Source organism: Oreochromis niloticus, linkage group LG4, assembly GCF_001858045.2.
Source record: "Oreochromis niloticus isolate F11D_XX linkage group LG4, O_niloticus_UMD_NMBU, whole genome shotgun sequence".
NCBI lineage: Eukaryota > Metazoa > Chordata > Actinopteri > Cichliformes > Cichlidae > Oreochromis > Oreochromis niloticus.
Window position 1 is genome coordinate 6,680,189 of NC_031969.2, and position 25,794 is coordinate 6,705,982.

General features: G+C 40.0%; 2 protein-coding genes and 2 long non-coding RNA genes across 9 annotated transcripts in view; 3 read left to right on the plus strand and 1 right to left on the minus strand.

Annotated features, from left to right (window-relative positions):
- Positions 1–17,573, plus strand: part of pdxdc1 (pyridoxal-dependent decarboxylase domain containing 1) — a 52,145-nt gene extending 34,572 nt beyond the window's left edge. For 3 of the 4 annotated variants that reach the window (XM_019358395.2, XM_019358394.2, XM_019358396.2), the window contains 6 exons: positions 216–334; positions 444–565; positions 4,190–4,282; positions 12,675–12,771; positions 13,159–13,257; positions 14,761–17,573. In XM_019358395.2, coding sequence (XP_019213940.1) covers positions 216–334; positions 444–565; positions 4,190–4,282; positions 12,675–12,771; positions 13,159–13,257; positions 14,761–15,032 — 802 coding nt within the window. In that variant the 3' untranslated portion in view covers positions 15,033–17,573. The remainder of the gene's footprint in view (positions 1–215; positions 335–443; positions 566–4,189; positions 4,283–12,674; positions 12,772–13,158; positions 13,258–14,760) is intronic. The other variant, XM_019358397.2, reaches the window with a different exon arrangement.
- Positions 7,112–7,771, minus strand: LOC102076576 (uncharacterized). The gene is made up of 2 exons (XR_268129.3): positions 7,361–7,771; positions 7,112–7,276 (listed from the first exon to the last, which is right to left on the minus strand). It is a non-coding gene; the product is annotated as an uncharacterized LOC102076576 (long non-coding RNA).
- Positions 13,264–14,572, plus strand: LOC112846751 (uncharacterized). Its single transcript, XR_003219872.1, has 2 exons — positions 13,264–13,405; positions 13,505–14,572. It is a non-coding gene; the product is annotated as an uncharacterized LOC112846751 (long non-coding RNA).
- A 5,972-nt stretch (positions 17,574–23,545) lies between the features above and the next one.
- The window catches only part of abat (4-aminobutyrate aminotransferase), a 49,417-nt gene continuing 47,168 nt past the window's right edge, over positions 23,546–25,794 (plus strand). The window contains exons 1-2 of one of the 3 annotated variants that reach the window (XM_025906717.1): positions 23,607–23,700; positions 24,886–24,969. In XM_025906717.1, coding sequence (XP_025762502.1) covers positions 24,924–24,969 — 46 coding nt within the window. In that variant the 5' untranslated portion in view covers positions 23,607–23,700; positions 24,886–24,923. Of the gene's footprint in view, positions 23,701–24,885; positions 24,970–25,794 lie in introns of all 3 variants that reach the window. The other 2 variants (XM_003459391.5, XM_005464936.3) reach the window with 2 other exon arrangements.

Sequence of the window (25,794 nt, forward strand, 5' to 3'; positions counted from 1 at the left end):
ATAGCAGACATGAAAAGGAAGGAAACTCAGTGTCTCATCACTAAAGCTTTTATCTGTTTAATTAGTTTAATTATCATCACTCTAAGAGAAACTATCAGTGTTGCATAATTAATTTCTGTCTTTTGGTCTTTAGCAGTATTCTCAAACTGTCACAAGATCTGTTTGTTTTCAGTAGTTTTCACACTTGTGGATGTGATTGATGCTGTGATGTTCAGGTATGAGATGCAGGCTAATAGAATGGATGAGGACAGGAAGAAGCAGGAGCAGGAGAAAATTAACACTGAGCTACTCAAGAAACTGCAAGACCTTGACACTGACATCCTGTTTTCCACTGGTGGGTACCTCTACTTATCTGAGAGGCTTTTGGAAAAAACAAAACGGTGTTTATTGTTTTAAACATTTCTGTTGTTCTTACCTCTGTTTCTGTTTGTTTCATTTCTCAGGCCCTGAGTTTGCAACAGAGCAGGGCTGCATTTTTGTGGGAATGGTGGCAGATGATGTTGATGTTTCAGACCTGGTGGATACAATAGCTGCCCTGGGGAGGGACATAGAGGAGAGTGGGAAGGTAAGTCCTGCTTTCAGTTTGCAGAACGTTTGAAAATCTTTAGATGACATTTGCAGTTAATAACTTGTTCGCAGTTCTGATTAAGTGATTGCTATAGTGCTGGCAAAGCTGCTAATCTGTTTACATTAGCTTAACCATAGCTCTGCAGCTAGCTAGAAGGTAGCACACTATTGTTTTTCAACTAGCACAAACTGACTAACCATCTAAACATCACTGATATTTCTGCCTTCTTTTATATCTAAAGTTATAGCAGTCTTACAACTTTTATTTGCGTTACTTTTTGTTCACTGATTTTATTAGATTTGAAAAACTCTGTTGTAACTCTCTACTTGTTTGCTTTTGGGAACTGAAGGAGCATTTGGCTAATGATACTTGACTTAATGAAGTGACAAATCGAAAAAGTGACAAATTCAAACATACTGAAGTGAAGTGATCTCTCAGCTTTCATCTGAGAAAGCAGTTTCAAGAAACCCTCGCCTGTTTGCATCCATCCTTTACGTTATTGCCATCTTGTTGGCTGTTGTCACTGAAAGCTGCACTTCTTTTGTCTGTCTCCTGTGAACAATGAGCTGCTTGCTGAGAAGCAAGCAGCTTTTTTCTAGGGCTTTGCACATGCATGTGTGAATAGACCTCTGGTCTTTGAGGGTAAACTAGCTTGTGTGCTCTTACCATCTGCTCAGATTAGCATCTACAGTGGCTTGCAAAAGTATTCGGCCCCTTGAACTTTTCCACATTTTGTCACATTGATTCACAAACATGAATCAATTTTATTGGAATTCCACGTGAAAGTAGAGCTGGGCGATATAAGATTTTTTCATATCACGATATGCTTTTTTCATTTCAGGCGATAACGATATATATCACGATATAAGCCAAATAACTATATTTGTAAGATTTAAATGTGATGTTGCTCACAAGTAAAATGTGAAATAATCAATAGCTTGTTTTGATTTAAATATTTATTTCCCATAATAAGTTCAACAGGGCAGATGTACTTAAAATGAGGCTTCAGTTTTATGCAAAATAAAGGCAAATATTACAAACTACACAAAAGGCAGCCGCTAAAGCGTTTAAGTTTCAAAATAGAACAAACAAAACAGACCACTAAATTGTCAGTTCCACTTAGAAACAAAATATTAATTCTAAAAATAAATCTTAGTTTATTTTACAGAAAAAGAGACAAAACTGACCAACTTATATAATATTGCTTTGGAAGCGCTGTCTGAGAGAAATGTTTATGTCCAGGGAGTTGGTAACGAGGATCCATTACCTTAATTAGCTGCTTGAATCCTTCATTTTCGACCGTGTTTATTGGTAGCATTTCTTTAGCAAGAAAGTAAGCTATGGCATTCATTATGTTGCTATGTCTCTTACCTTTTTCGTCATATGGTAAGACGCTGGAGAAAGCCGACTCAATTGACTGTTGCTGCTTCACAGGGATTCTCCTGGTTGTTTTCGATGACAAATTAGCGCTTTCAGTCAGTGATTGCGCGTGCTCTAGTGGGTGGCACTGCTTCAGGTGATAAAAAAGGTTTGTTGTATTTCCAGACTTTGTGGGAACTTGATTTCGGCAGAATTTACAGTGCGCGTTACTCTGTTTTTTGTCAGACTTCAAATAGCCGAAATATCTCCACACTTCGGAACTTCTCTGGCCTTTCCTTTCGACAATCTTTCTGACATTGGAACCGTCATCTGAGTTCTCTTCGGTATTCTGGTCACCAAAAACCCGGCACGGTGGCTGGCTGCTTCCCAAAGAAATACACATGTGCGGCTTAGCACTTCAGCTGTACGTAACAAGTTACGTGACGTGACGCTGCGGCTGTGATTGGTTCGGCTCTGCGCTACTTAATTTGTATTGGCTATTGGTTTTTTTTTTTTATAAGAGAGGAAGAGAGAGATGAGGTCTATCGCAATAGTTTCATTTTTCTATCGAGAAAAGGTTATTTCGCAATACATATCGTTATCGTTTTATCGCCCAGCTCTACGTGAAAGACCAATACAAAGTGGTGTACACGTGAGAAGTGGAATGAAAATCATACATGATTCCAAACATTTTTTACAAATAAATAACTGCAAAGTGGGGTGTGCGTAATTATTCAGCCCCCTGAGTCAATACTTTGTAGAACCACCTTTTGCTGCAATTACAGCTGCCAGTCTTTTAGGGTATGTCTCTACCAGCTTTGCACATCTACAGACTGATTCTTGCTCATTCTTCTTTGCAAAACAGCTCCAGCTCAGTCAGATTAGATGGACAGCGTTTGTGAACAGCAGTTTTCAGATCTTGCCACAGATTCTCGATTGGATTTAGATCTGGACTTTGACTGGGCCATTCTAACACATGGATATGTTTTGTTTTAAACCATTCCATTGTTGCCCTGGCTTTATGTTTAGGGTCGTTGTCCTGCTGGAAGGTGAACCTCCGCCCCAGTCTCAAGTCTTTTGCAGACTCCAAGAGGTTTTCTTCCAAGATTGCCCTGTATTTGGCTCCATCCATCTTCCCATCAACTCTGACCAGCTTCCCTGTCCCTGCTGAAGAGAAGCACCCCCAGAGCATGATGCTGCCACCACCATATTTGACAGTGGGGATGGTGTGTTCAGAGTGATGTGCAGTGTTAGTTTTCCGCCACACATAGCGTTTTGCATTTTGGCCAAAAAGTTCCATTTTGGTCTCATCTGACCAGAGCACCTTCTTCCACATGTTTGCTGTGTCCCCCACATGGCTTGTGGCAAACTGCAAACGGGACTTCTTATGGTTTTCTGTTAACAATGGCTTTCTTCTTGCCACTCTTCCATAAAGGCCAACTTTGTGCAGTGCACGACTAATAGTTGTCCTATGGACAGATTCCCCCACCTGAGCTGTAGATCTCTGCAGCTCGTCCAGAGTCACCATGGGCCTCTTGGCTGCATTTCTGATCAGTGCTCTCCTTGTTCGGCCTATGAGAAATCACTTAACTCACTGAATTTAATAAACTTAACCAGGTGTTCTGACAACACTCCATCTTCATTTTTCATCAATATTTTTCATCTCCCCTTATAGATATTAATAGTGCATATTGCAGCAGGTGCAGGCTTTTTTCACTGTCAGATTTATATCCAATGGTACCAAGGTGGCACACCCCTTACATCCCCAGGTTTACCTCTTTCATCTGGTCTAAAGCCAAAGAAATCCCAAATTGGTGACTTTGTATTTCTTTTTTTTTTGGCAGTTATGTTTGGACTTGTTCTGTGTTCTAAACACGCAAATCAGTCTGTGCATGATTACATTGCTCCGCCCATCAGAAAGTCACCTGCACGAATGTATCCTATCATCATTAATTGGACTGATGAATGTCAGTTGGAAAAATTTTACATATCGCCCAACCTTATCCTAGACAGTTTAGGCTGATGTCATATAAAATAAATATCCAAGAATTCAAAAAGTAGTTTACTTAAGTTAGAGCTACATTCGAAGTTAATAAGATTGTTGCTTAGGTAAACTGTCATCTGGAATTCATGAATGGTTATTCATTGCTAATTCCTGTATACCAACATGTCAAAATAGCTGGTACGAGTAGTACTCCAGGTTTGGCTGATTCTTCATTAATTATATTTACGTTTATAAAGCAGTGATTCTTTTCTGCTTAGTTGCTGCAGAACATGACAGAGGTGGTGAGGAAAGGCATCCTGGAGGCAGAGCTGCAGCTGCAAAAGGCTAACGAGGAGAAACTCATGGAGGAGGTTTGTGTGCGTGTGTGTGTGTGTGTGTGCACGCGCATGTTTGTTGTGGAGTAGGTAACTTAAGATCAGAGGTTAAATCATTCACAAGTGGATACAAGTACCAAAACTGGTGAGCCCATTGTAAGTTGGTCTGAAATTAATGATAAGCTTCAAACATAAAGATGTTTTTTGTCTCCTCCTGTTCTCAGTCTGTGGATCCTTCACCTATAAGGTGAATGTGTTAGTGTAACTGCTTACATTAATCTGAGAACAGGGGTAGGGAAGTCATTGTAGTAGAAGCAGTGCCTTTTGTTTCAACCACGATGGGTGTAGGGCATGATACTACTCTAGGCATTTCCCATTAATGTCCACATCACCAAGGGGGTAAAAGGCTAATCCGTCAACTGTGATAACGCCTGTATATCAAAATGTAAATTCAACTTTCCTCCAAACGGCAAAGATGGGAACAAATAGTGTTTGCTCAGTTGTTCCAATAAGGCAAAAAGATCTCAACTTTAAGGTTGTCAGGATCCTCGGGATAATCAGTACCATTTATTTCATTGGAAAATCAATTAAAATAAAACTACAAGTTTATATTTGATGCCTTCATACTGTGTGGCCGGTATCAAGTCTCCGCTGAGATTTGGAAAGATGCATCAACTTGGCTTATCACAGTGATGGCTTATCGCATTCCAACGGACCAAAAGAATGACACAATTTTGACATAGGTTTGATCTTAAGGATCTAATAGTTTGTGTTTGTGCATGACATTGCAGCACAAACATGTATTTGCAAGATAGACTGGAATAAATAATGACGCATCAAATATTACATAGGCTGCAGTGAATTTCTGTCGATGCAGGCTATTGAGCTTTGAGGTTCCCAGTCAAACTTAGCTTTGAAGTAGGGCTGGGCCATATTATACCATTCACGGTAATACCGGTATAATGTTAGGCAACGATAAGAAAATAAAATATCGCGATAGAATATGGGTAAAAAGTGCATGCGCAGTGCCTTTGTTTTCATACGCACATGGCCGAAAAAGCATGGCGGCAACGGAGAATGAGAAGGGGGAAGCGGATCGTTAAGTCAAACTGATGAACCAGAATTGGTTTGTAAAAATGGTGCAACTTAAGTGATGTGGAAATAGTTTGGTGTTTGTCCGTCAGATACCCACCAAAGCACATTTTTTTTTGTAGAACATGCAAGCGGGCCGTCGTTATTACCGTATTTGTCGGACTAAGGTGCTCGTAAATCTGGGAGTAACCTGGGTCGAAAACTCCGTCCGCTTCAGGTCCCAAAGTCAAACAAACACTGTGGCACATTGAGAGTTAAAAACTGTCTAAATTCTTTCATCTTTAATAAAATGATCAGCATCGCTGCTTTACCAGGTGTAACAATTAAGTTTAACATCCAGGCATCCATGAAAACAGAATTTATTACATTTAATGGAGTTAGAAGTTAGCGGAAGTTAGCTCGCTAGTTTCGCTAGTTACCTAAACATGATATAGCACAGAAGTTCCCAAAGTGTGGGGCCCGCCCCCTAGGGGGGGCGCAGAGCCATTGCAAGGGGGGCGCGGTATGAAAATGAAATAAAAAAGAATGCTTGGACACTGCTAGCATAATGGACAGGTTTTTGATGGGGCTCCCACACAAACGCAAAGCAGGAGATGAAGCATCGCCAAATATGTTTCCAAACCAACTTCCTTCAAGCCAAAGACTAGAAAATATGGTGAAGCATATCTTCCCTTTGGCTTCACCTGCACAAGTGCCAAGGTAGGTCTCCCCTGCAAAATTAGTTTTCCCTGCATCGGGATCACGCGCTGGGCTTTCCAAATCACGGACAAACAGTATCCCACATTCTTGATTTTTAGTTCACAAACACTTCTTGTAATAACTAACTACTCCTGACATTTTGGACATGTTAGCTCTTTATACAGTAAAGTTACAGTGGGATACAAATAATATCAGGCTGATCCTGCCACAATTTATTCACCCGGTTCAAATCACGGACAAACAGTATCCCACAGTTTATGTTTTTGAACCCATTTTGCACAGAGAGGAATTTTTTGAAAAATGTATTGACAGCAATGTTGAATATTATTACACAGGAAAAAAAAACTACACGTAAATTAATTACACCGTGACACCTCTGCCTTTCTAAACGGAGGGACAGTAACTGCGTGTGTATATAAAACATGAAGATAGTAAGATTAACAGTATTTTGTCTCTATCTGCCATTCTGCAATTTATCTCATGTAAACAATAACATGGCGCACAGCGTGACGTGAAAAAAAGTACATACCTTTGATGTTGCGTGACGAACTCCGTATTCCTCATCCACACGTAACGCAAAAACTGAGTTTTTGAAAATCTCCAACCTGACAGGAGTTTTTACCCATGTAGGTGTGGACATAGCGTAAAAGAGTTAGTAGTGTATTTTATTACTACCTGTAATTTATTGCAGTTTACTTGTATTTGCTTAATTGTTTAGCCCAGCAAAAAAAGTTTGGGTACCACTCATATAGCATGTTCTGACTGAGAGATTTCTGAAAAAATTCAAACGTACAGCTCTGCTATCACTTCCAACATAAATGAAGACAGGAAACTAAACAGCAGTGACGTCTGTAGGGTTACTGAAGTTGGACTAGTTGGTATATAATGATGTGCTACGTGATCGCTAGCGACACAGCTATGTTAGCATAACATAAACAGTGAAGCTGGAGGATGAACGCTAACACTTTTCCACTTGATAAAAGTTAACGTGAAGGTTCCTGATGGTTAGTGTCACGGTCCGCCAGGCAGACCGTGGGGATACGGGGAATGAGGACCCAGTCGCGGTGCTCTGTGTGTGAACAGTGCGTTTATTTACAGTGAGGTAACAGATGCACAATAAACCCCCTTTGCTCCCTAGACTCCCGTGTGTGTGTTCCCCTCTGACGTCCGTGCTCGTGCTCCCGGCAGTTGTGTTTCTGCACACCCTGTGTGTGCTGCCCTTCTGGTCCCTCGTTCCACCTGCAGGACAATAACAGAAGCGGCCGTTAACACTGACCCCGCGCATACACACGATCCGTACTACCTAATGCTACACACACTGACTTGGAGTCTAGCTTAATGATCCCGCGCCGGTGGGAGCTCCAACACTCTCCTAAATAGCTCCCCCGACGAGCCCAGATCAGCAGCAGGTGTGTGGCAGGGACTTCAGGTGTGGCCAGTCCTCCAGCAGGGCCACACCCATCAGGCCTGCAGGTGGCTGTCCTCCATCCTACAGCCACACCTATACACCCACACCCTGCCTATACATATAACGAGTGGACCACAGAATAACACAGCATTGTGCAGACAAACACACATCCCCAAATAACCATAATAATAATAATAATAATAATGGTCCATCCTGCTCGCGGACCCCCGAGTCCTCCAGAGCCGGGTCCGTGACAGTTAGAGACAAATGCAATCGCATGGCAGGATGCTGTAAACGGACCAAACTTCAGTCAGGAGAACAACTGAGATAATCCATCCACAATACGAAGTTAGTCATTAATATACTGCAACAACATGGGAATAGAGCAGCTGTGATGGAATACAGCATTAATGAATCAATGGTACAGAAGTGGAGGAAGCAAGAAGAATGAGTTGAATAAAGTTTGATTTATCTGACTGCTTTGTTTTGCTTAATGTGCCTTATAATCCTGTGCACCTTATGGTCAGAAAAATACATATTTGACTTTTTTATTTGGCACACTGCAGTTTAATGTTGCAAAGCACCTCTTTTTAACTTCAGTGGATGTTATACATGGTTATGCTGAGGATATGTCCTTTGGTTAAAATTTCAACAAGGAATTTGCATTTGCACTGTTAAATTTTTATATAGCTTTAATGCACATAAAAAAATAGCTGCTTGTTTAAGTGAAAATAAATGGATGGGTTTTTTGCGCTAGTAAAGTTGTGGAGTTGTATTTTGTATTTTGTCTCGCATCAATTATATCGTCAGTTATATCGTTATCGCAAATTTTCAAATATATATCGTGATAAATATTTTTGGCCATATCGCCCTGCTCTACTTTGAAGCACATGCTAAAATCACTTTTACTCTTGTATTTTTCATAAAAAGATACCATACACAAAATATTAACTCTAAAAAAAACCAACAAAAAACCCCTACAATCACAGGACATTATGAAGGGTTCAAACCTGCAGCTGCAGCGCAAACGACAACGAAGAGTGTTTGTAAACGTGTCCTGGAGTTTATGCAGATGCAGACAGTGCTACTGCTGTAAGTAAGCCTAACAGCTTCCAGATCATTTATTCTGGCAATATGGCAAGATGGTCATCACTGCTTCAAGCACTGTCTATATGATCTGGTCAGAGAGCAAGGACAGCAAGCAGTCCTCTGCCCTTGAAGAAAAGACATCTGCCCAAGATGAAGAAACTTCCTCTCCAGAAGATGAGGGGACAATCTCCAAAGAGGCTGACTGCATCACCACTAATGATGAGTACTAGCCAGTGCCTGAATCCTCTTCTTTGGGGGGGATTGGGGTTGGGGGGCACGGAGGTGGAGGCTGAGCAGCTGATGGAAAAGAACATAGGAGCATTTTCTGAGAACGAGGAGCCGGTGACTGAGTGGATCCCTCGTGACGGGAAAACCATGTGGGTCCCACTACTGAAGAGAGACTGCTCTACAATCCAGTACCCACTGGTATCAAACCAGGGCTCACCCTGTATGCAGTTCCCTGCATTAGCAGCCTGAGATCTATTTTTGACTTTTTTATAACAAAGGAGATCTTTTAGCTGCTGTGCACCCTTAAAAACCTGCACGGGAAGTAAAGGTATGACGATTGGAGGATTATATATGAAATGGAGATGTGAGCCTAAACCAGAATAAAGCAATACTCCAGTGTTGCTGGATGACAACACTGGAGGTTCTCAGGATGTAAAAAAGGGCAAGGGGTTCAGACTCCAACTGACGGAGGAGCTTAGAGGACAACGTCTTTCCTTCGGTCACCTTGGCAGAGGAACTCCTCAGATGAAAACTGGCACAGGGGAAACAACCCAGAGCTTCCTCCTCAGCTCCTCCAGTTGCAACAGAGGAAGATTTTGTTGTCTGTCTTTGCCTTCACCAAAACTACCACGGCGATATCCCACATGCCAAAGCAACGGAGGAATGTGCTTCTTTTGACAACAACACAGCAGTCAGTGAGGTGGAATAGAGGAAGCCTGGAAGCAAGAAGCAATCCTGGACTACAATAGGCACAAATATTGCTTGGATAACTTAGAGAGGATGTTGGCACCTCGAGTTGTTGAAGGAAAACTAACTGATGGCTGCTGGCTCTTTTCTCCAATCTCCTGGATGTCTTGGGATACGATGCCTTTGTCCCACCGGAAACAACTTGATTGAAGTGGGGGAGTCCTCTACAACCTACAAATGAAGAGTGATCCTGGGAGAGCTGGGGCACATGCTGGTGATCTCAGCAACTGCAAGACGGCCTGGTCCCTGATTCTCAGCCACTTCTGCCATTGATCTCAAGATACAGTAGTCTGAACCAGAGTGTGACCCACACCCCACCAACAAAATGAGAAGAAGGTGCAAAAGGTGCGCCTCCAGGATTGGAACAGCAGCCCCTTGCACCAGGTGTAGAAAGTGTGCCTACAAAAACCACTCTAATGTGGTTAGTACATCTTGCTGCTAATGAAGATGCACACAGAAGCACACACACTGAAATATACATTTTGATCATTTCAGTGGTTATTTGGTCATTAAATTGCCTTTCTGGCCACTAACACGCCATGTGTGATTTTCTTTTTGGCTATTCATCCCCCCCCCCAAAAAATAAAATAAAGTAAAAATAAATCATTGTTACTGTTACTGGTACTGACCTTCAATGATGATAAAAAAAAAAAATTAGGTTTCATCATTCATATCCTAAAAAATGTGAACTTTATTGCTATTTTCCCCCAAAACGTAGTAATAATACGTAATCTGACTGGTATTCAAAGGGTTAAAATTCTGAATTTGAATGAAATTTTGGTCTTGATGAACAGCACTGATGGTAATTTAAAAAAAATCAAGTCAATGAAAGTAGCAAAATGTTTTAATATACATTAATTTTATAGCATTTTGTAAATGTAAACATGGGGTGGCCATTTTTGGCCACGAACAAGCTGAGAGGGAGGTTTTTTGTTTTTCTGTCACTGCACAAAAAATAATGATGCATATATAATCACTGATACTTTCAATTATTGCTATGCATCTTAGCTCCATCATGATTAGAAAATAAATCAGTTTGCATGTATTATTTAGAAAACAAATAGGGATTTTATGCTTTTATCCATTTTTATGGACAGAATTTCTAGGCGTAGCCAAGTGGCGGAAGGCTTTCACTTCGGTGGTCTCAGGATCTCATCTCTGCTTTTCGCAGATGATGTGGTCCTGTTGGCTTCATCAGGTGATGGCCTCCAGCTCGCCTTGGAACGGTTCGCAGCCGAGTGTGAAGCGGTGGGAATGAGAATCAGCACCTCCAAATCTGAGGCCATGGTCCTCAGCCGGAAAAGGGTGGAGTGCCCACTCTGTGTCAGGGACGAGTTCTTGCCCAAAGTGGAGGAGTTTAACTATCTCGGGGTCTTGTTCATGAGTGATGGGAGAAGGGAGCGGGAGATGGACAGACGGATTGGTGCAGCGGCTGCAGTGATGCGGACGTTGTACCGGTCTGTTGTGGTGAAGAGAGAGCTGAGTGTAAAAGCGAAGCTCTCAACTTACCGGTCGATCTACGTCCCTACCCTCACTTATGGTCACGGGCTGAGGGTAGTGACTGAAAGAACGAGATCGCGAATACAAGCAGCGGAAATGGGCTTCCTCTGAAGGGTGGCTGGCCTCTCCCTTAGAGATAGGGTGAGAAGTTCGGCCATTCGGGAGGGGCTCAGAGTAGAGCCGCTGCTCCTCCACATTGAAAGGAGCCAATTGAGGTGGTTTGGGCATCTGACAAGGATGCCTCCTGGGCACCTCCTGGGTGAGGTTTTCCAGGCATGTCCCACCGGGAGGAGGTCCCGGGGCAGACCCAGGACACGCTGGAGAGATTATATCTCTTGGCTGGCCTGGGAACGCCTTGGTGTTCCCCCAGATAAGCTGGAGGAGGTGGCTGGGGAGAGGGAGGTCTGGGCTTCTCTGCTTGGGCTGCTGCCCCCGCGACCCGGCCCCGGATAAGCGGAAGAAATGGATGGATGCTTTTATCCCTTTGTAAATCATTACAATTATGTGATCTAACTGGTATTTAAAGGGTTAAAATTCTGAATTTGAATGAAATTTTGATTTTCATGAACAGCACTGATGCTAATTTAAAAAATCAAGTCAATGAAAGTGGATTTTTTTCTTAATATATATGAATTTTATAGCATTTCGTAAATGTAAACGGGGGTGGCCTTTTTTGGCCACGAACAAGCTGAGAGGGAGTTTTTTTGTTTTTCTGTCCCTGCACAAAAAAACAAAGATGTATAAAACTCATTGATACTGTTAATTATTGCTATACATCTAACCTCCATCATGGTTAGAAAATAAATCAGATGGCATGTTTTATTTGGAAAAAAATTGGGATTTTATTATTTTTTCCATTTATGAGTTCCTAGGATTATGTGATCTAACTGGTATTTAAAGAGTTAAAATTCTGAATTTGAATTAAATTTTGATTTTCATGAATAGCACTGATGCCAATTTAAAAAATCAAGTCAATGAAAGTGGAATTTTTTCTTAATATATATGAATTTTATAGCATTTTGTAAACGTAAACAAGGGGTGGCCATTTTTGGCCACGAAAAGCTGAGAGGGAGTTTTTATGTTTTTGCTCTCCCTGCACAAAAATAACAATGCATTATAATCAATGTTGATGTGAATCAATTACATGTCCCAGACTCCACTATTAATAATACAAGAAATTCCAGTAGCACTTCAAATATATAAAATGTGAGATTTGAGGTTGTCTTACAGCTAGTGCAGTGGACAAACAAACTGGTGTTTAAAGGGTTAAAAATTTAAAAAGTAATAACTATTTTATATTTATGAAAAGAACTGAAGTTAGTTAAAAGCTTTTTGCAGAAAAAATGGCAAAAAAACATAAAAATAATAACAATTACAGACTTAATCTGTTGGGGACCACTTTTGGCCACGAACAAGCTGAAAGGGTAGTGATTTTGAACAAACCCGGAGGGTTAAATGTTCCCTGTGTTGGAAGTAGCAACTTTCTTTTTTTCCTCAGATTAATAGTTTCAGAGGGAAAAGCACAAGTTTTGGTGCTTGTATTCACTTTTGAAAGATTTGCTCACTGCTTCACTGTGTGTTCCAGAACAGATAAATAAATGGGAGTGTGCCTATACTGAGTTGTGTGTTGAAATGATGAAATGTAACTCCTGCTGTGTATTCCAGGGAATGCTGAGACAGCTCCCTGTGGTTGGCTCTGTGTTAAACTGGTTCTCTCCAATCCAAAGCTCCATAAAGGGACGGACATTCAGTCTTGCAGCAGGTAATGCATTTCTGTGTGTAACCCACAAAGCTATTCTTCTTTCAACCACAAGTCTATGTAGGTAAAGTGGAATACTTTGTTCTCAGGTTCTTCATTGAATGTTTCTTAGTTTCAGACTGAATTTAGAAGAAGAGCTTTTGAGAGAGTTATATTTTCTGTTTTAAAAACTTTACAGCTTGAATTTAATTTGCTCACACCCACCTAATGTTTCTTTGACTTGCTGTTTTAATCAATGTATTCTGTCAACAGTTATTCCTGTTCCAGTTCCTTCAAGCATTTGAGTCACTGATTATACATAAAAACTATAACTGAGTTTAAATATAGCAAATTGAGTGTATGTGTAACATACAGAGCATGAGTTGGTTAATGACTTGGTTGTGTTTTTAGGTTCTCTGGATTCCACAGAAGCGACTTACTCCACCAAAGCCCAAGCTGACAGGCCATCCCTGCAGGACACTCCCATTTCTTCATCAAAGAAACTGCCAGGTAAGATAGTTCCTGCCTTTCACTCACAATCGCTCTGGTAAAAGCAGATCGCCAATAAAAGCACTTTGTGCAATATGTCTTTGCAGTAACTACCACATAATAATTAACTTATCACTTCCTGTTGTCACCTTTCTTGCTCAAGTTTAAGGTAACCTATTCTGCTTATTTGACTATGCATAAATCATCACTGTGTGATGTTCAGCTTCAGACTGATGCCAAGTTTATTTATTTTTTTCCACTCTCAAAGCTAGCGGAGTCAAAAAGAGAGGGGCCTTTATTTGGCCGTTTCAGATCCAGAAGCCTCACCCCTGTGATGTTCGAGTCTGCAGTAATTTAGAAGAAAGTTCACAAAAAAGAAGGTGCTAAAACCAGGCCTTGGTTCATCGTCTGTCTGAAGCTAGCAGTGTACGATAAAAAGGATTCTTTTCAATCATCCAACGCTACTCTACAGTCTGTGGAGCTGGAAAAGAATAGATCCTGTTTGAGTGTTGGTAGTGAAACTAAAATTCTTCCTGCCAATACAAGGTGTAATAAAGTTTAAAGACTTTGCCCATTAAAACTTAAATATGGACAGTCTCTATTTTAAGGTTGTGTGCGTGTGCGTCTGGATTACTTCCAGGTCAGTTGCAATTTTCAGATTCCTGGAAACCCGTTTCTGACCACTTGCATAGAGAGTAAACATACAGAGCTGGGTTTCCACCAAACAGCATGTTTCAGTGGAACAGTCTGCACTGTCAGGACAAGGAGAAAACCTTTTCTTTTTTTTAGTTATTTGTGACATTCACAGGGTTGTTTTCCCATGAAATCATCTCAGTGTCAGACTGTAAATAGAGAGGTCTATAAACATGCTAATGTGTCTGAGGGAGAACACTTTACCGACTTTCAAGAGGCAAGAAGAAGAGGATATTTTACCCTCTTCATGGCATTGTACACCAGCTTAGTGCATTAAACAGCTATACCATCACCATCTTTGTCCAACATGATATAAAAATTCATGTCTCCTATGTCACCATTTGGATACAGTGGAGAACATCCAGAAAGCATAGCAGAGTGCAAGAGTCGGAAAAAGGACTTTGAGGAAGCGATCAAAAGCTGCACAGCACCGTTTGGATAAAATTGATACAAGATTAAAAATGACTTTTTCATTCTGAGAGCATTTTGATGAGAAACTACCCACAAGTTTGCATGTCATGGTAATCTTTGTTGTTTCGAATATTTTGGCTTATATTTTTATCACTGAATGATTTCATTTATTTTTTAAAAGGTTCACCTCGAAAAGTAAATCCACATGACCATGATTTCATGGACCCCATTAGTACTTTGCATTTGGTCTCAGCCACGGCATATTTAGTCTATTTTTCTCTTAAAGAACATCTTCTTCTCTTTGAAAGATCTACTTTTCATCGTTAGAGAGCTTACAGGTTTATATCTTGACCAGTTTAGTGTTCATGAAATCAACAGGTACTGATTTGTGTTGTACATCACACTTGCCTTGTGCCACAGGTCAGAAGTTATTTCGACGTGCAGGCGCGAGCACAGATTCCACTGAAACCAGCTCCACACAGGCTGAGGCAACATTCCAGGAGGAAAATCCTACTGGGATCGGCAGCAGCATCAACCCTCCGATCTCTCCACCTACACCAGAGACACCACATCACACCTCAGGCGATTTGGTGTCAGAGAAAAACCTGAAGTCGCCTTCTGAGATCGATGACTCGGAAGACTCAGATGATATGCACCCTGAAGGCCAAGAGGCAGAAGGGAGCACAAGATAGGACTGTTTCTGCAGGTTTTCTAACCATCTTAGAGCAACCAGTCTAAAAGATGCTTTAAAAAAAGTTACTGTGTAAAATGTAAATAAAAAGAGAATGCAATGATTTGAAAATCTCAAACTCAGAACACAGAAAACATGTCAAATGTTTGAACTGATAATATATAAGAAAAATGCTAGCTCATTTTAAATTTAATGGCAGCAACATGTCTCAAAAGTTGGGATAGGGCAACAAAAGTCTGGAAAAGTGACACAAAGCTGAAATAAACATGGACAGAGGTTCACCAATCTGCAAAAAACAGCTTTATTCTAAAATTATGGAGCAATTTGAGAATATCTTTGTGGACAAACATAAATATTGGATCTTTGAGTTGACACTGCGTTAAAAGCTTATATCCCTAGTGTGGGTTAGTGCCTACTGGACTGGAAGCTTGCACATCTGGAGCAGCAGTGCCTCCAGTGCATTCAGACCTCTTTTTCAGGGAAGCCTTTCACATTTCAGAAACACGATACTTTCTGCAGCTATTAAAACAGAATATCTTTATAGTTTAAGAGTCGAACACTGAATTGGCTTGCTAGCATTCCAGTTCAGAACAAACAGAAACAAACAGAAAATACAGCAAAGACAACCCCAGGACTGTTGAGCAGATTCTCTTCTTTCAGACAAGAATAGGGCAGCACTCGTCTTCCAAAGGTCAAGCCTCCTCGTTTCCCAGACATATACAGATTGTTAAAAGAAGCTGGGATGCTACTCAGTGTGAACCTGTGCCAACTTTCAAGTTATGTTGCTGTCATCAAATTCAAAATGACTGTTGAATGTTTTCCATCAGATGTAGGTGCATTGAATTATGATCAGTTGAGGCAGTCATCAGTGCTGCCTGTCAGTTGATTATAACGTTTTAGTGTAGACTTTTCTTTCAAACGGGGGATGGGCTGGAGTTTCTGTCTGCTGATTCATCTGGTGTTGGATTACAGAGCAGAGGAGCAGCCTTATTATAGATTTCTTTTGAGATTTTAAATAAAATATTTGTTAGAACTCTGGAAATCAAGCAGCTTAAAGTTAGTTTTGACCCCCTTACTGTGAATGGTTGAAGGAAATGATATGCATGGTATGCATACGTAAAATACCAACTGATATGTTGCCTTCAAACATTCCCTTCATGTGCGCATTAACACACAACACTAAGAGTTGGTTTGTATTTTACAACAATAAACAATCTTTTCTATAGAAACATTTTCCCTAAACAAAAACTGTGGACATTAGTCACAGCTGTGTGAAGCAGAATGTGATTATGGGACATGTGAGATGTTCCCATTTTTATTCACAAAATGTACTTTTGACTCTTCTCTTACCACAAGGGGTCGCTACAGAGAGATTTATGCCAGATGCCTTAGCTGACTCAGTCTCAAAGGGTATATGTGTATCCAGCTGGAATTGAACCAGCAAACTTTCACTTGCCAAGCAAAAGTGTAAACACTACACTAGAAAACTACTTTTTACACAATAATGCAACCTGAGCAAAAAGTGGGCTTCTGCCACAGAGAAGCTTTGCCTCAGGTATTCACTGTATGAGGGAGAATACTATTCTCTCCAAAATATTATCCTTAAAATGTAAGTACTATATCAGAGGGACAAACCGGGTTAGGTTGCTTTGCTTTTTCAGTTTCACCGGTTGCCTGTATCTTATGTCGTACTCTTACTCACAGGCTACGTGAACATACTGTATGCATTTTCTACTACTCCTTACAAAATAGATTGTTTTCCTTGACTCTAAAGTAGCGCATCAAATAATTATTTATGAAGAGGTTTTGTGTTTTGTTTTTTTTATTATTTTATTATTGAAATTAGGTGACAGGAGTGGAAATGGTTATTTTTCCAGCTATTATATTGGGGACACGTTTTTAAATGAATTGCACAAAAATAATTTGCTAAGGTTTATGGTAGACTCACTATTGATGCTTTATTGAAACAGAAATTTAGCAAATGTCACAACACTAATCTTCAACCCTACCAATATAAAATGACATAAAGCACTGGCAAACATGACGTTGTGGTTTTGCCTCTGCAAGAACAAAAGTCAAAACCCTAAATTTAGCTGGATGTTTTCCTAATTGCTTTGAGCCAGGTGCTGGTGGAAGGTTTACTGTAAAGAGTAAAGAATGGTTGGAATGAAGATTAAAAACTAATTGCACTTATACTTTAGATAATTATTGTTCTGCTGCTTTGCATTTAAAATTAAGATAATTTTATTGTTTTTCTTTTGGGGTTTTTGTTACAAATCTAATACAAAAATAAGTTAACAACTTTGTATATTGAAAAAAGACTTGAATAACTTGATGTGATTACATCATCGTCTGGATGTTTGATGTATTTGGAATGTTTTTCGTTTGTTCTTGTTGGTGTTTTTGAGCACAGAAATTCTTTCTTTGTAACTTTTGTCACCACATGTCCAGGGTTCGGGTAATTTCTGATTAACTGTCTGATTTTTAGTCTTTCTTTGTTCAGCTGGGAGTTGATCATTAAACGCAGCAGTCATGTTAATGATTCATGATTCCGAGTCTTAACTGTGTCACAGACAGAGTAATAAGTTAAAGTCAATGAAAAGAAGAAAGAGAATGAAATTAATTAGAGGTAAAATAAAACATCTATGGCTCACTGGAGCTCTACAAGAGTCCTCCTAGAGCCGACTGTACTACTCCATACCCATCTTCAAATTCTTTATAACTGATCACTCAGAAATAGTTTGGACTGATTTATCATCGCTCCAAGGCAATGGGTCTCAAGCATTATTGGACAAGTGACCAATCCCCATTATGTAAAAACTTGCATCAACCCATCAAATAAAATGTAAGAAAGATATTTTCCTTGAATAAAATCCCATTTCAAAAACACTTCACCCTGTGAAAAATAAATAATGGAATGCAATGATTTGCCAGTTTCACACCTATAACTTTGTTTACAATCGAATAAAATGTCAAATATTTAAGCAACATTTTACTATTTCATTAAAAATATGAGCTCATTTTGAATTTGATAATAGTAATACATCTCAAAAGTTGAGACAGGGGAACAAAAGTCTGGAAATGCAAATAAAAACTGGGATTATATGTTCTACACCAGAAAATCCGCTCAGGTCTGGGTGACAAAAATTGACATTGAGCGTTAGGGTCTGTGAAGATGTGTGTAGCTATTTTTTATGACCCAGCGTACTCTGCCAGGCCAAAAGAATTTGCGACAGCTACACATGCACCTCAGACTGCAGATTTCAAATAACAATAACAGGAATGGCTACTTGATTCTACAGCCATTTGTATACAGCCTAATCTAGGCCTAAGTGATGCTAAAAAGGAGGATCATTTTGGAACTAATTAAGTTAATTGGCAGCATGTCAGTAACATGACTGGATATTATGAAAAAAATCTTAGAGAGGCCGAGTTTCTCAGACATAAAGACGGGCAGATGTTCATCTTCTTTAGAGGTTGCCAAAGCAGATCATCTGCCTCCATCTTCCTACTCTGTTACAACAACAATCTACATGTCATCCTTCATTACATCCATGAATGTTCTCTGTGGTCTTCTGCTTTTCCTCATGCCTGGCAACTCCATACTGAACATTAGTTCACTGTATTTACTCTCCATCCTTGATACATGTCAAAACCACCTCAGCCTTGTCTCTTGTTTACGTTGGTCCGAATAAGTTAATGAGTTTGTAAACATATAAGCTTTTTCCTGTGATTTGGTTTCTTTTCGCACAGAGAATCCAGGTGAACTGGAAGCCAACCAGAAAGTGTCACTACTAACCACATGAGAATGTTCAGTCCACTCATTAGGCAAAAGTGCATTGGGTCAGAGGCAACAATACATCAAACCAAGTCTCATTAACAACTTGTAAACCTACCCTTTCACTTTTGCTTCCATCAGGAATACAGTTCTGTGTTCTGGATTACTGGAGAACATGGAGAATTTACATGCATTTTACAGCTAATTGCTAGCCCATACGGACCTTTTCATATCTATAGTACATTGCCACAAGTTTGGGGTTTTTTTAGCTCAGACTTGCAATGTTGGTTGGTTCAAATTGAAGTCAGATCACATTCACACCATAAACAGACCGCTCCTGATTTAAACTGGAACCACACTGAGAGAGCTCCTACAAAGGGTCAGCTTTTTTTTCTTTTTTTTTTAAGTTTTCTGTGTTTATATACAACTCTGAATTGAATAATAGGTTATTATTAATCTCTTCCAAATTGTTTCTTTTTGTCCCATCTCCCTTTCCTCACCCCCGGCAGACAGCTGCCCCTCCCTGAGCCTGGTTTTGCTGGAGATTTCTTCCTGTTAAAAGGAAGTTTTTCCTTCCCACTGTCACCAAGCGCTTGCTCATTTGGGGCCATCTGATTATTAGGGTTTCCTTGGTATAACTGTAAGGTCTTTACCTCCCAATATAAAGTGCGTGGAGGACTGTTGTTGTTGTTCTGTGTCAGAACTGATACTCTGACAGAGGACAAAAAGAGACAGCAACTATATTTACACAAAAGGGTGATTAGGGAAGTGGAGACAGCTGGGAAAAACAAGACACGGCTGAACAAAAATCACAACAGAAGAGACAAAACTCAAAAGGAAGCAAGACTCATGGCAATGCACAAGGAATAGAAATGACCAAAATAAAATAGGACATGAGCTAACTAAACAGGGTAAACACATAGAAATGACTGCATGGGTCGGTGAACACAGTTTGTTCTGCCATGCACAAATGCAGATTAAATCTCTAAATCATGCAAAGAAAAAGTCATATGTGAAAATGCCACGATCCTCTCCGGGCCAAAGTTCATTTAAATGGATTGAGATAAAGCTCAAACCTGTTTGAAATTGGCATTCTTTTTAGGAAACATGGGACCACATCATTATTTTATGCAAACATAGGTTCTGCTTTTTTACGTAGCAACAAGTAACTCAAAACATTATTTCTCAAAAGATCTTACCCTTTCAACTTTCTTCACCATGAAATTCTGTCCATGATGACACCATAAAGGAGATTTACAGATCTGCTTCATGGTGTCCAAGAAACCCAACGAATACCTGCCTCTGAACACCACGCCCAGGTTGCTGCAGAGATACTGATACTTCAGAGATTATCTTAGACAGTCTGTTAGTGATATTCACTTTGGTGACTATAGCCAAAGAGCAAAGGTTGAACATCTGCGTTGACAACTTTTGCCTAATAAGTGCCCAAAGATTAGATAAGACAAATGCTTTATTTATCCCATTTTGGGGATTTTTTGTTTTGCAGTTGTTTCTGACAGATGCTTATCTGTGAGAAAGACCTATTGTATTATAAAAAATAACAGTATGCAGTTTCCCTCTATTGTCCTTGTGGCAGTGGAGCTTAATCAGTCTGTTAAAAAGTCATCTCTACTCCTGGCAAGTGGTGCAGAGGATGGTCAGGATTATCCATGAGGAGAATGCTTTGTTCAGTGACCATCTCTTCACTACAGCTTTAAAAGTGTCAACTTTGCAGCCAATGCAGAGCTTGGTTCCTGATCAGTTTATCCAGTCTGTAGTCAACAGTTCCAGTGCTGCTCCCCAGAAAACCACAGCAAAGTGCTTTACTAAGCACTAGCTAACTAAGCGACAAAAAAACAAAGCAATAAAAAACAGCAACTCTCCGTCACTTTGGTGTACACACTAAAGGACCTTATCTTCCTTTGAGGATAGAGCCTCCTCTTCCCCTTTGCAAATACAGCCTGCGTACTTGTCTTGAAATTCAATCGGTTGTTGATGTCGATGCTCCACGATGCTCCGGTGATCCAGCCCCACGATAGACATGGTTCGTGTAGCCATCCTCTCTCTGGTCCAGTGGCGTGTCCAGCAGGGTGGCCTGGGGGGCACAGGCCACCCCCCCAACCAGACTGGCCACCCCAGGTGTCACCCCGAAGCTAAAACTAAAATTCAATGAAACATCAAATGTACGATCATGTTTTCACAGTGAAGCTCAGATATCCGAGTGTAAGTGAATGCAGCATGGGCTTCTGCACTATGAGCATCATGTTAGCAAAGGTAGGAGAGCCAAGCACGAAAGACGGCACCGCAGAAAACAATTTTTCGGCGAAGATTAACAGGTTAACATAGCTGGACTGGCCATCGGGCATACCGGCTGATGACTTTTTTTTTTTTTTTTGTAACGGCATGAACAATGAGAGGTGGTGGATTGGCCAGATGCTGGCCGATGTGTAAAAATAACTCAGTTGCTTGGTGGTGGCTGTGGTGGAGCTTCCACGGAGGCCAGCAGGTGGATGAGGGAAGGGGAGGCAGGAGGAGGAGAGACCCGAGGCAGCCGCCAGTCCGATTGTCAGGTTAACTGAACTTCAGGTAAGAAGTTATGACATGCAGTCTATCTGGGTCAGATATAAACCAAGTTTAGGTGGAGTTTATTTTCACTGTGCTGACTTTTTACAGTCAGTTACAATAACTCGTACAGCATGCTAGCTAGCATGATGGAGTTTCTATACAGCTGGGTGGGTACTATGATGTTACTGATAGTGAACTTTATTTTATTCATAAGGTTAGTTAGTACAGTTGCCAACGGCTCCTTAAAAAATGGAATGGTCCTTCATTCAGAGAAAATATTACGCGTTTCGTATTGAGCTGAGAAGAGACACAGTTTGTCCCGTACTTCAGCTAGAATGGAAAAAGACACAAAGCTGGAGTTATTCTGTCCTTATGCTGCACAGCTGCCTCTTCTTCTCTCAGTCTCTCCCCCTCCCTCTCCTGTTGCTACTTCAATCATGAAACTGATCAATGATCAGCTGATCAGCTTTTCTCTCTTGTTTGTTTATCGCCCACTTTGTGCCAGAAAGAGGAAACCGCTGGATGTCGCACTAAACAACAGCAGCACGTTTAAGCTTGGTCAGCTGTTGTTAGAATTTATTTAATATTAATTTCTAGTATCAGCTGATGTTTGCTGGAGCCACAGCTGTAAAGCTGCTGGTCATGATATTGGTTTGGATATGTGGTGAGAGGGAAACATGAAGATGAAACCAGGAGATGTCCTTACTGAATCATCAGAGCTGAACAGGTGATGGAGAAACAGGTTTACCTTTTAGGTGACATGAATGAGTTGAAGGGAAGTTATGAACTGTTTCTGAGAGACAAATAACACCAGGATCCTTTTCTAAGTAGCTGACAGCTGGTAACTGTGCAGGGGCGGATCTAGCAAAGTTATGCCAGGGGGCCAGGTAGGGCATTAACAGGGAAAGGGGGGCACAAAGAAATACTTTTCTTTCTTATTCTCATTTAAAATATCTAGCTTTTATTAAATAATTATCTGATTCTTGCAAAAAAAGTTTTTATCTGACGTAAAATGTATAGAAATCATACATATACCAAAGGACAGTGTACATCACTGTCACAACAGCTTTTGTTTTCATTCAAAGGCTTTATGGCTTTAATACCTGGTGGGCCGGTCTCTGGTCAAAATGCCCGATTTTTTGTCCCAGTCCAGCCCTGCAGGTTAATACTGGCAGTGTCACCATGCCAGCTGACTGTATTTCATCATCAGCCAGTGTTGTTCTTTATACATCAGTATTACCAAAGTTTACCATAAGGCAGCATAGAAAGTATTTACTTGCTTTCAGGTTTTATTCAAATGTTAGTCTTTCCAGTTGTTTCCCCACTTTTTCCCTGTTTCAAAATCAAACACCAATTTTTGAGAAGATTATCTTCTTTTTTTAATAGGCAGATTAAGTTTTGCATTGGCTAATTTGCCAACTGTATGTTAAAAATGTTCGTATTTTAATATCCAAAAATGTTTTTGCCCAAAACATATGTGCCCTATATGTCAGTAAAAATACTATGCAAATATTGCTGTCCTTCAATGCTGAGTAAACACTTAACGGTTGGTAGAATTTTTTTTTAACATTATCTGCCAATTACATCTGCCACCCTTCTCCAAATCTGTGCCCCTACCTGGCCCCCCCAACAAAAATTTTCTAGACACGCCACTGCTCTGGTCTAGTGCTTTGAACCAACCACTGCAGAATCATTAGAATTTTTAAAGAAACTTGTCAAAACTCAGCTCTTCAAAAAACTTCAAGCCTTTTTGTTCATTTATATACTTTTATTTACACTATTTATTTATGCTACAGTACGTCAGAAGAAGCACTCAAAGCGCTTTAGGCTACATACTTCATTCACATAACACAAGTGTTAATTAATAAATTAATGCCAGTGTCCTCCCGTTTCCACTCCTTTTGCACACCATCCACCAGCAATCTCCTCGTGCCAGCAGAGACTCTTTTGATTGGCTGCTATTTAACAGCCAATCTCGTCTATCTTAGAAAGCTTTTTTTTTTTTCCTTTTTTCTATAAATTCTTTAAAGTATCTAATTGAAAACAATAATTATTTATCCTGTTGGGATTTTTCATTTCAACGAAATGCATAATTGTCTCGTAACACACACCTCAGCGTACCTTTAGATTGAAAACACAAGGTCTTTCTCTCTCTCGGACTGACAATAAGCCCCTCCTCTTGTACAGAGCAGGCCTCGCTCCTGCTGGATGTTGTCAGGGTGGGCGGAGTCTCTGGCGTTGCAGAAATCGAGGAGACTGCTTCTTTGCAGCAGCAGTGGTGCCGGTAGTTTTACGTGTGGATCTTGCGGCTGTCACTGGATCATCAGTAAGTGTTCTCAAAGTCTTTATCATTTTCACATGGGTAGCTTAGATGAGATCACAATTGCTGTGGAACTGGCACATCGTGATTGTGTCAGGTCTGTTAAACGTCAGTGCACTGGGATCTGCTGCAGCCGCGACTGGATAGCTTTTAATGAAACGTCTGTCTCATTTGAACATATTATTAGTTTGGATTGGCCAGCCTATTTCGATTCATGAACCTCCAATCTCTGTGTGAACCAGCCAGAACCAGTGGGATCCAGATTTTTCAGAAGAGCGGAATGGCAGTAGCACTTAAATAAATAGCGTCGTTATTAAGTTTTATTATTGCGTTATCAGTTGCACACACATACTGTCTTTATTGTCCTGGTTTATGGCAACTCCAGTCTGCAGCAAAGGGCGACCGTGTAATCAATACCTTGTTTACATGTATCCAAATCAGGACTCTTCACAGCGACTCCTAAACGCATCAAACATGTACTGCGACAAGAACGAGTTTAAAGGTTATCAGAATAACGATATATAAAAGAAGGTATTTTTCCCTATCATTAATGACACGAGACACTGTATTAACATTTATTTTGTTCTGGTTGTTGTCAGATAAAGACTTGCTGTATAACTGAAGTAAGGAGTTTAAATGTTGTATTTTATAGATTGTTGGCCAAGATTTGTATCACAATGATAAACAGAGAAAAGATAATCGCGTTATGTCTGTGTAACATTTTATTTACAAACGAGTAGCTGTTTTGATTAAAAAGTTCCTCTGTTTTTCCTTACTAATTTCTGTAAATTGGGATTGCTCCAAAATCTGATGTGCATTCTGTCAATAAAATAAAAGCACGCAAATCAGTTTTATGAATCGGGACATATTAGAATGTAATGTGGTCTTAAAATTGGGTATATAGGAACAGTAAACCTAAACAATATATTGGTCGTATCATTGGTTTTTCATATATATGAATAACAACAAAAAGACATAAATCATGATGCCATTATTTATTTAGAAAACGTAATCAATGCTGAAGTGGTGTGTTACAAACTAAGTTCATCCTTACTTCTTCCATAGGAATAAGAAGTATCTGCTGCTCCTCTGTTCCATTCTAAGAAAGCACAAAATTGCTTTTCATTGTTATGCAGATGATATCGTCTGTTGCATGTTGTGGTTAGCCACTTCTTTCTGTTTTGTCTTCAGCTTTTGCAAAATGCTGCTGCACAGGTTTTAACTGGAACATGGATGCGAGAACATATTACTCCTCACTGCACTGCCTGTTTGAAGGTCCATTTTAACATTTTACTTTATTTGTTTGTTTCTTTTAAATTCTGTATTTAAGAACAGTGTCAGACAGAAATAGTACAAAGAGTTTCCACCACACATTATTGTACAAAGTTCTACCACAATGTGTATACCACAGTTTCCAGCTTGTTTCTAGCTCAGAGGGTGACACTGCAGGGAGAAAGATTGCTGTCAAAGACATGATACTGTTATCTGTTGGATTGGCAAGTACGACCAAGAAAAGTCATTATTTTATATGTGAAGTCAGAGTTTCAGATTTGACACTTGAAGTGTCTGAACCTGACATAACCCAGAAAGTTTTTTCACCTGTGAATGAGTAAAAGAACTTATCTTCCAGCCTTATAAAAACTGCAGTGTCTCCAACATTGAGCATTTGGGTTCTTATGTTTGTCTTGATGTGGGGTTTTGAAATGTGTCATGACGGTCTTCCAACAATGCTCTCTCCAAGTCAGATGTTAGTGAAGACCATTGGCATTTGCCAATACTACCCCGGGCTTGCTCTGATCGTCTAACCCCCACCTTAGACTCCCATTTCTCTTTTACAAATGAAGTATTGTCATTGTTAGCAAAGGAGAGCGTATTGTACAGTTTACATAGCCCTTTAGTTAAAGTTTTATTCAAAGCAAGGTTTTTAATTTTTTGGAACTCTCATTCTGATGTTGTTAAATTTACAGGAGTACGATTCTGGACGTAATAGTTCTGCAATTGAAGATATTAAAAAAATAGTTTTACTCCAAACTGCATCCTGTAAAAAGAAAAAGCTATGAAATTTAGCCTTTTGAGTGAATGAAATATAGGTCCTAAGTA